At 39.5% G+C, this 10916-nt stretch overlaps 1 protein-coding gene across 5 annotated transcripts in view; it reads left to right on the forward strand.

The window, feature by feature from the left end:
• Positions 1–10916, forward strand: part of NUP98 (nucleoporin 98 and 96 precursor) — a 118387-nt gene that overhangs the window by 105639 nt on the left and 1832 nt on the right. For 4 of the 5 annotated variants that reach the window (XM_072794394.1, XM_072794396.1, XM_072794397.1 and 1 more), the window contains exons 30-31: positions 954–1195; positions 5817–5971. In XM_072794394.1, coding sequence (XP_072650495.1) covers positions 954–1195; positions 5817–5971 — 397 coding nt within the window. Of the gene's footprint in view, positions 1–953; positions 1196–4117; positions 4212–5816; positions 5972–10916 lie in introns of those variants that run through there. The other variant, XM_072794398.1, reaches the window with a different exon arrangement.

Here is a 10916-nt window from a genome sequence, read left to right on the forward strand (position 1 = left end):
GGTTGAGCCATGAGTTGGGCTTCACGCTGGGTGTGGAGTCTACTTGAGGCTCTCTCTCTTTCTCTCCCTCCCTCCCACTACTACCCCTGCCATGCCCCCACTCTCTCTCAAATAAAATCTTTAAAAAGAAAAAGAAATAAATCAACAGCTGGTCCTCTGGCCCAGATATAAACGGGCTCTCTTTAAGGGACCTTGAGACCAAAAAGAGTGAGGGTAGCCTAAATCTAGAGGCAGAGAGAAAATGAATTAGGAAAGCTGATGGTTTTGAAGGGAAAAAAAAAAAAACAAGGACCTGGAAGATACCTTACCTTTAAAAACTACTTTGTTTACCTATACTGACCATATGGGAGAAAAGGAAGGGAGAAGGTTAAGAATGAACTACAAAGAACGACTTTGTGGAGAATAGGATTCTCCTATCCTGGTCCTTGATCTCCTGTTACTAAAAAGAAAAAGAAAAAAAAGAGAAAGCGTTTCCTTAGCACTGGACAACCTTCCCTAGAGTATTAGTTTTCAGTATTTTTTTATCATGAAAATATAATGTGTTTAGATACTTCTATTTCGGGATCCCTGGGTGGCGCAGCGGTTTGGCGCCTGCCTTTGGCCCAGGGCGCGATCCTGGAGACCCGGGATCGAATCCCACGTCGGGCTCCCGGTGCATGGAGCCTGCTTCTCTCTCTGCCTGTGCCTCTGCCTCTCTGTCTCTCTCTGTGTGACTATCATGAATAAATAAAATCTTTAAAAAAAAAAAAAAAAGATACTTCTATTTCATTTAAGAAATAAATGATGATATGATGGCTTTGTGTGTGTGTGTGTTAAGTGAAGTTTGAAGTGCTCCACTAAGCATTAAGACCTGCAGTTTAAGAGACTATCTCAGGGGTCACTCTATGCTGTCTGAGGGAGCCTTCTCCATCAATGAAGATAGGATTTATTCAACATTGTCTTTCTTCCTACAGCATGCGTGAGAAGGCTGTTCGAGAGCTGCTTACCCGGCACTGCCAACTAGTAGAGACCCCTGAGTCTTGGGCTAAGGAGACTTTCCTGACTCAAAAGCTTTGTGTGCCTGCTGAGTGGATTAATGAGGCCAAAGCAGTGCGAGCACACATGGAATCTGACAAGCACTTGGAGGCCCTCTATTTATTTAAAGCTGGACATTGGAACCGCTGCCACAAATTCATCATCAAGCACTTAGCTTCTGGTAAGTGCTTCAGACCAGGGCCCATGTCTCCTGGAATCACCCCAAATTCTTCCAACCTCTGAACCCCATGATTAATCAGGCCAAAGATTATTTCTATATAGAATTTTGCAGTCTTGAATCAGATTACACTTTGCAAAAGTTCTCTGTGCAGAAGAAACTTGGCCAGGATGAAGGGCTAGAGGGGCAGGGATTGACAGTAATATTATGTTACCATTTGCCAAGGATATGCTTAATGTGCATGAATTATGTTAAATTTTGTGTGGCTTTAGGAAATTTTATTTGCCAAAATGAAAAAAGGAGACATTATAACTGGTACCGTAGAAATGCAAAGGATCATTAGAGATTACTGTGAGTAATTATATACCAACAAATTGGACAACCTGGAAGAATTAGAGAAATTCCTAGAAACATACAAAGCCTTCTAAGATTGAATCATAAAGAAATAGAAAATCTGAACAGACCAGTTAGTAGTAAAGCAGATTAAATCTGTAATCAAAAAACTCCCTACAAAGAAGACTCCAGGACCAGATGGCTTCACTAGTGAATTCTACCAAACATTCAAAGAATTAATACCAATCCTTCTCAAACCCTTACAAAAAATAGAAGAGGGGGAGAACATTTCCAAACTCATTTTATAAGGCCAGCATTACCCTAATGTCAAAACCAGATAAGGATACCATTATAAGAGGAAAGTACAGACTAATATCCATGGTAAACATAGATGCAAAAATTCCCAGCAAATTATTAGCAACCAAATTATAAACCATTCAAAGGATTATATACCATGATCAAGTGGGATTTATAACCAGGGTGGTTTAACATTTACAAATCAGCTCAGGTCATGATCTCAGGGCTGTTATGTTAATACATCACATTAACATAATGAAAGATAAAAATCATACGATCATCTCAATAGATGCAGAAAAAGCATTTGATAAACTCAACATCCATTTATGATGAAAACTAATTGGTATAGAAGGAACATACCTCAATAATAAAAGCCATATATGACAACCATATAGCTAACATCATACTTAATGATGAAAAGCTTTCATGGGCAGCCCGGGTGGCTCAGCGGTTTAGCACCGCTTTCCGCCAGGGTGTGATCCTGGAGTCCTGGGATCAAGTCCCACATCTGGCTCCCTGCATGGAGCCTGCTTCTCCCTCTGCCTGTGTCTCTGCCCCTCTCTCTCTCTCTCTCTCTCTCTCTCTGTCTCTCATAAATAAGTAAATAAAAATTTTAAAAATGATGAAAAGCTTTCAGCTTTTCCTCTAAGATCAAGAAGACAAAGGTTCCCAGTTTCACCACTTTTATTCAACATAGTATTGGAAGTCCTAACCAGAGCAGTTAGGCAACAAAAAGAAGTCAGAGGGACACCTGGATGGCTCAGCGGTTGAGCGTCTGCCTTTGGCTCAAGGCATGATCCTGGAGTCCCGGGATTGAGTCCCACATTGGGCTTCCTGCATGGAGCCTGCTTCTCTCTCTGCCTGTGTCTCTGCCTTTCTGTGTGTCTCTCATGAGTAAATAAATAAAATCTTTAAAAGAAAGAAAAAAGAAACAGAAAGAGACACCCAAACAAGAAAGGTAGAAATAAAACTGTCACTATTTGCAGATGACAAGATACAATATACAGAAAACTCTGAAGGCTCTACCAAAAAACTGTTAAAATTAATAAATGGATTCAGTAAATTGCTGGATACAAAATCAATATGTAGAAATCTGTTGCATTCCTGTACACTAATCATGAATTATCAGAGGAATCAATCCCATTTGCAATTGCATCAAAAGAATAACATATCCAGGAAGAAGTTTAACCAAGGAGGTCAAAGACCTATATCCTTAAAACTATGACATTGATGAAAGAAATTAGGGATCCCTGGGTGGCGCAGAGGTTTGGCGCTTGCCTTTGGCCCAGGGTGCAATCCTGGAGACCCGGGATCGAATCCCACGTCGGGCTCCCGGTGCATGGAGCCTGCTTCTCCCTCTGCCTGTGTCTCTGCCTCTCTCTCTCTCTCTCTCTCTCTCTCTCTCTCTCTCTATCATAAATAAATAAAAATTAAAAAAAAAAAAGAAATTAAAGACACAAAGAAATGTAAAGATACTCCTTGCCTGTGGATTAGAAGAATTAACATTGTTAAAATATCCTTACTACCTAAAACAATCTACAGATACAGTATAACCCTTCAAAATTTCAGTTGCATTTTTCACAGAACTAGAACAAACCGCTAAAATTTGTGTGGAACCACAAAAGACCTCCAATAGCCAAAGTGATCTTAAGAAAGAAGAATAAAGCTGAAGACATCACACTCTCTGATTTCAAACTCAATTATATAGCTATAGTAAATCAAAACACCAGGATACAGGCCTGAAAACAGATACCATAAATCATTGAAACAGATTAGAGAGCCCAGAAATAAACCCATACATATGTGGTCAATTAGTTTATAACAAAGTAGCCAAGAATATACAGTCTTGTCTTTTTTTTTTTTTTTTTAAGATTTTTATTTATTTATTCATGAGAGAGAGAGAAAGAGAGGCAGAAACAGAGAAGCAGAGACATAGGCAGAGAGAGAAGCAGGCTCCATGCAGGGAGCCTGACATGGGACTGGATCCCGGGACTTCAGGACCACGCCCTGGGCTGAAGGCAGTCACTAAACCGCTGAGCCATCCAAGGATCCCCAATATACAATCTTTTCAATAAATAGTGTTGAGAAGACTGGACAGCCACATGCAAAAGAATGAAACTGGATCACTAACTATCTAATTCCAGGTACAAAAATTAACTCAAAATGGGCAAAGACTTAAACTATAAGACCTGAAAGTATTGAACTGGAAAAGAAACATAGGCATAGGCAGTAAGCTCCTTGACAACCATCTGGGTGGTGATTTTTTTTTTTTTTTTTTTTTGGTTGTGACACCAGAGTCAAAGGCAGCAAAAGCAGAAATAAACAAATGGGACTACATCAAACTAAAAAGTTTCTGCACAGCAAAGGAAACCATCTGCAAAATGAAAAGGTAACATAGGAATGATAAAGGGTTACCATCCAAAATAAAGAACTCATAAAAAGAGCAAAAAACAAAATCTTTAAAAAAATAGAGGATCTGAGCATTTTTCTAAAGACATATACAGATGGCTTCCAGTTACATGAAATGACGTTCTATGTCACTAATCAGAAGTGCAAATCAAAGTCACAGTGAGATCATCTCATCCCTGTTAGAATTGCTATTGTCAAAGATAAATAATAAGGTCGGTGAGGATGTGGACAAAAGGGAGCCTTTGTACACTGTTGGTGGGCCTGTAAATTGGCACAGCCACTATGAAAAACAATATGGAAGTTCCTCAAAAATTTAAAGTATAACTACCATATGATCTAGCCATTCCATTTTTGGGTAATTATCCAAAGAAAACGAAAACACAACTCATAAAGAAATGTGCACCAGCATGTTAATTGCAATATTATTTACAATACCCAAGATAGGGAAACAAAATCAGTGGATGAATGGATAAAGGAAAAGTGGTGTGTATGTATATGTATATATATATATTTGTATTGTATACATATACAACAGAATATTATTCGGCTATAAAGAAGAATGAAATGAAAGAATGAAATCTTACTATTTGCAACAATATGGATGACCCTCACAGTATTAAGGGAAATAAATCAGAGAAAGACAAATACTGTATGATCTCACTTTATATGTAGAATCTTTAAAAAAAAAAAAATGACTCATAGAAAAGATTGGTGGTTGCCAGAGGAGGTTGGAGATTGGCAAAATGAATGAATGAAGTCTAAGGGTACAAACATCCTGTTATGAAATAAATAAGTCATGAGGATGAAATATACATTATACATATATTATACATCTATATATGTGGGTGTATATTTACAAATATACATTACCAAAGTTAATAGCACTGTATTACACCAAGAGCATGCAACTCTTGGTCGTGGGTTGAGTTCAAGCCCCACATTGGATGTAGAGATTACTTAAAATCTTTATGGAATCCCTGAGTGGCGCAGCGGTTTGGCACCTGCCTTTGGCCCAGGGCGCGATCCTGGAGACCCAGGATCGAATCCCACGTCGGGCTCCCGGTGCATGGAGCCTGCTTCTCCCTCTGCCTATGTCTCTGCCTTTCTCTCTCTCTCTCTCTCTCTCTGTAACTATCATAAATAAATAAAAATTAAAAATAATAATAATAAAATCTTTAAAAAACAGGAAGTTGCTAATAGAGTAAATCTTAGAAGTTCTTATCAAATGAAAAAAATTCTATAACTATTGTAACATATTAACTAGACATTGTGGTGGTCATTTTGCAACATATGCAAGTTTTGAATTGTTATTTTGTATACCCGAAACTAACATATTACAGGTCAATTATGTCTTAATTTTAAGAAAAGAAAACAAAACACACCAGAAATCTCTGTTTAAGGAAATGAAGCAAGAAATTTTCCACATTTTTCTTTGGAGAATTTGAAGATATCTACTTGTAATTCTCTAGTAGGACCCTACATTATTTCCCCTTCCTTCCTGTTTTGGATTTCTGCCATGTCCTCTGTGTACTTTTGAGAACCACATATTTGTGTAGACATAGTGCTTAATATTTTGTTTCTTCAGATGCCATCATTAATGAGAACTATGACTACCTGAAGGGGTTCTTGGAAGACCTGGCACCTCCAGAGCGTAGTAGCCTAATCCAGGACTGGGAAACATCTGGGCTTGTTTACTTGGACTATATTCGGATCATTGAGATGCTTCACCAGATACAGCAGGTACCTGTGTTCCTTAAACTACTACTTAGTTTTCATTTTCCCTGTCCCTTAAAGCCACAGAGACCTCAAAAGGCCTGAGCAACTACTTGAAAAACTCATTGGCAGAAATAGAACTGTCCGTGCAGGCAGGACATTTTGATGAGTCTAATTTGCTCTAGCCACTTTGACAGCTGTATCAAAACTTAAAAAAATTATTTGTTTTGTGCTTATTACCGAGTGGTATGTACGGTAGACATTCCTCAGATTTGTTTATCCATAGTCCCATCTTCTGTCCTTGTCCATGCCTTGTTTGAGTGAAAAGCTCAGGGATGAGAGAGATAGTAAGGTCAGAGATTTGGTGAGAATGGTAATTGTTTCACATATCATTTGGCATGTTTTAAAATTACAAGTATTGGGGATCCCTGGGTGGCTCAGCGCTTTAGCGCCTGCCTTTGGCCCAGGGCGTGATCCTGGAGTCCCGGGATCGAGTCCCACGTCAGGCTTCCTGCATGGAGCCTGCTTCTCCCTCTGCCTGTCTCTCTCTCTTTCTCATGAATAAATAAATAAAATATTTAAAAAAAAATAAAGTAAAATAAAATTACAAGTATTACAGTTTTTAATTTTTTTTTAAAGATTTTATTTATTTATTCATGAGACACAGAGAGAGGCAGAGACACAGGCAGAGGGAGAAGCAGGCTCCATGCAGGGAGCCCAATGCGGCACTCGGTCCCGGGACTCCAGGATCACACTCTGGGCCAAAGGCAGGCGCTAAACTGCTGAGCCACCTCGGGATCCCCCAGTTTTTTAAGTCTTCATTAAAATGTATTGGGGTTGGGCAGCCCCGGAGGCTCAGCAGTTTAGCACCGCCTGCAGCCCAGGACGTGATCCTGGAGACCCTGGATCGCGTCCCACGTCAGGCTCTCGAGTCCCACTTCAGGCTCTTTGTATGATGTCTGCTTCTCCCTCTGCCTGTGTCTCTGCCTCTCTCTGTCTCTATGAATAAATAAATAAAATCTAAATGAATGAATGAATGAATGAATTGGGGGTCAGTCTTTGTAGTTATAAGATAGGCCTCTATTGCTTATCACAAAGACCAGCCCCTTAAACATAGAATTCAAGCCCACATAGAGGCTTTTACCTTTAACCCCTGCCTTATTTCTACTAGTGTTACCCCACATTCCAATTGCCAACCTACTCTGCTCTGATCACACTAGTCATGGTGTTTCCAACAAAGCTTGTTTTATATCAGTCTTTAGCACACACACTCATCCTTTAAGATCTGCATTGCTGTAAGCTCAACTTCGTTCTCCTTTTCCCCTAAGAAATGTTAATTGCACTTTCCTTTTTACTGCCAAAGGATTTGGTACATTTGTCTACTGACTGTATTATAATTACTTATCCACATCTGTTTTTAGGTTATCATAAACTCCTTTTGGGGATATCTTCTTTAAGATTAAAGGCAATAGAGTAGAGAGGGTAAGAATCAAGTTCTGGAGCCAAACTGTTAGGTTCAATTCATGGTTCCCTCACTCGCTCGTTATGTAACCTTAAGCAAATAGATTAACCTCTGTCTCTTCTGAAAAGGGTGGGGGGAGGGGTGGCACAGATTATTGTAGCTATCTGACAGAGTTGTCCAACAATTAAAATATACTTAAAGTGTTTTAGCAGACTAGTTTACATATATTAAGTGCCTAGTAATTGTTATCTATTGTCCTTATCAAATTCCCAACTACTAGCACTATGCCTGGCATATAACGTACATAATTTATTATTTGCTACACTTTTAGGATAGATTAAGAGCATCACCCCTAAATTATTATTGAGGAAAACGGTTTTCTAGTTGAATATTAATACATTTACACAACCTAGTTATTGAGAACTTACTATGTCCCAAGCACTAGTGGATTTGGGGAATATAAAGGTAAGCAGTAATATATGTTTGCCCTTACCAGTGACAGTATTGGTGAGGAAGGTGTGTGTGTGTGTGTGTGTGTGTGTGTGTAAAACAGCAACTGCTATAGAAAGGTAAGTGTAAGGATTAAGCAGAGTGTTCTGTAGTAGCACATAAACGTGAGTACTTAACCCCGTCTGAGGGAGTCTAAAAGGCTTTTTAGAAGTGGCATCTAAGCTCCTAAGGAAGAAAAAGGATAGTTGGGACAATGCTTCAGCAGAGGGCATAGCATAAGTCTAGAGATCAGAGAGATCATAGGGCTTCTGGGGGGCTTTTGTGTGTGTGTGTGTGTGTGTGTGTGTGTGTGTGTTTTGTTTTTGTTTTTTTTTTAAGATTTTAATTAATTAGACCGTGAATGAGCAGAGGAAGGGGAAAGGGAGAGAAAGAATTTTCGGCCAACTCCGAACCATTGCAACCCTAGAGATCATGAACTGAACCGAAATCAGGAGTTGGCCGCTCAACCAGCTAAAGCCACCCAGGTGTCCCTCCAGGGAGCTTTAAATAAAGTAGTAGTGGATTATAGGGTGGAAAGGGGAGCCATGTAGGTTTAGTAAAGCCACAAAATCTCTCACCTGGACTGCAGTACCGGACACTTAATTGGTCTCCCTGCTTCTGCACTTACTCCTTTACAATCTATTTCCACATAGTAGCCAGAGTGATCTTTCTAAAATGTAAATCATATCATCTCACTCTCTTCTCAAAAATCTTCCAGTGGCTTCTCATTTCACTTAGAATAAAGTATTCCTTAGCAAGTCTTATAAAAGTCTGCCTCAATAATTGGTTTTTGGCTGGTGAACCCCATGGATAGCTGTCTAATGTGTTTTAATGCATAAAAATTAAATTCGTGGGATTACAAAGAAAACCAATTATGTTAAAATAGTTATCAAAATACCAAGAACTTAATGGTAAGTAGTAGGTGATTTATTTAACATCCTAAATAACAAGCCCAGCAGTGGCTCTCCTAACTATTCTTAATTTTGAAGTACTATATTTAAAAATCACTAACAACTGTAAAGTAATATGAAAATAGCCATGATTTCTGTTGATGACAAAGTCACAATTATTGCGTGGCATCTAAATTAATAATTCTGATTTTTAATAAAAAGTTAATAAAAATAAAGATTTTATTCTCAGTCCAAGTTTACACTCTGAATTCTGAGGATCCCCAGTTATGATCTTCTGGCATATAAAACCTCTCCAGTTTTCTCTTCTTCTATTCTCCTCTTTAAACTCTGCATTTTATCCACATACGCTTTCTTTGCATTCCTGTCTTGTAGTTTTAGCTGTTTTCTTTGGCTAGAAAACCTGACCCTTTTGTTGTTATTCAGGTCTCCACTAAGATACGACCTCCCTCAGGGAAACCTTTCCTCATCTGAAGTTGCCATCCAGTTTTTCTGCCACTTCATGTTTGAATGATCTCCATAGCTTGTGGTTCTTCAAGGTTTACCTCTGTCTGATAGTTTTTTTATTTTCTATGAGTTTCTTCAGAGCAAAGACCTCATCATATTTACCACCTTTAAATGTCCAGTTAAAGAGTGGATTCTTGGGGCAGCCCCGGTGGCTCAGCGGTTTAGCGCCACATTCAGCCAGGGCCTGATCCTGGAGACCCGGGATCGAATCCCACATCGGGCTCCCTGCATGGAGCCTGCTTCTCCCTCTGCCTCTGTCTCTGCCCCCCCCCCCTCTCTGTCTGTTATGAATAAATAAATAAAATCTTAAATAAATACATACATACATACATACATACATACATACTAGATTCTTGTGGATAAAAAATACTTGCAGAGGCATTAAATGGTAGATTCTACAAAGCACTCCAAAAGTAGATTCAATAAGAGAGATGCTTCATGGAAGGGCTGGGTGAGCATTTGGAGAAGGAGGAGGTGATAGGACATTTAGCAAGTAGGGCGGTTTAATGTAAGTTTGAAGAGGGTGTGGGCAACCAAGAGACATATGTGAGGCAAACAGGAATAAGATGCTGCTGGAAAGTGTTGAGAATACAAGTAAAGAATAAAAATAGTGTTCCTGACTGGCTCAGTCAGAAGAGTATATGACTCTTGATCTTGGGGTTGGGAGTTTGAGCCCCATGTTGGGGGTAGGGATTACTTAAATAAACTTTTTAAAAATTGAGAAAATAAAAATACAGACTTGCTTTTTAGGAAAGTCACTCTGACTACCAGATGTGATGTAATGGGGATGACACTGAAGATAGTGATCAACCTCTTAAGATATTTCAAGTAAGAAATAATGATAACCCAAGCTAAGGCAGTGGCCCTGGGAAGGGGAATGCAAGGTTGGAATATTAGGCTAAAGATTTAGGAATCATCAGCACATTGATCATAATTGGAGCCATAGGTGGGGTGCCTGGGTGCCTCACTTGATTAAGCATCCAACTCTTGGTTTCATCTCAGGTTGTGGTCTCAGGATTGTGGGATCAAGCCTCGCATCAGTTTCTACACTCAGTTCAGCACACAGTCTGCTTGGTATTCTCTGCCTTTCCCTCTCTCTCTCTGCTGCTCCTCCTGCTTGCTCACTCTCTCTCTAATAAATTAATTTCAAATAACAATTAGAGCCATAGGAGTGGATTGCAGCACATAGGGAGAGGACATAGGGCCCCACAGTATTTTAGAAAGAGTTGTGAACTTGGAGTTAGGATACCTAAATTAAATGCTAGTTTGGACTCTACTTCTTACTTACTATGCACTCTTAAGAACTCATACAATCTCTCTGAGCCCAGTTTTTTTTTTTTTTTTAAGAATTTATTTATTCATGAGAGACACACAGAGGCAGAGACATAGGCAGAGGGAGAAGCAGGCTCCCTGCAGGACGTCTGATGTGGGACTTGATCCTAGGACCCCGGGATCATGACCCGAGCCAAAGGCAGACGTCCAACCACCGAGCCACCCATGTGTCCCTCTGAGCCCAGATTTATCTAGATTTTAGGTGTCATTTGGTTCATTAATGCTCATCTCAAGACTTGCCCAATTCAGAGCTTTGATACTATGTTACTTTGCT

The sequence above is a fragment of the Canis lupus genome, chromosome 23 (genome assembly GCF_048164855.1).
Source record: "Canis lupus baileyi chromosome 23, mCanLup2.hap1, whole genome shotgun sequence".
Classification (NCBI taxonomy): domain Eukaryota; kingdom Metazoa; phylum Chordata; class Mammalia; order Carnivora; family Canidae; genus Canis; species Canis lupus.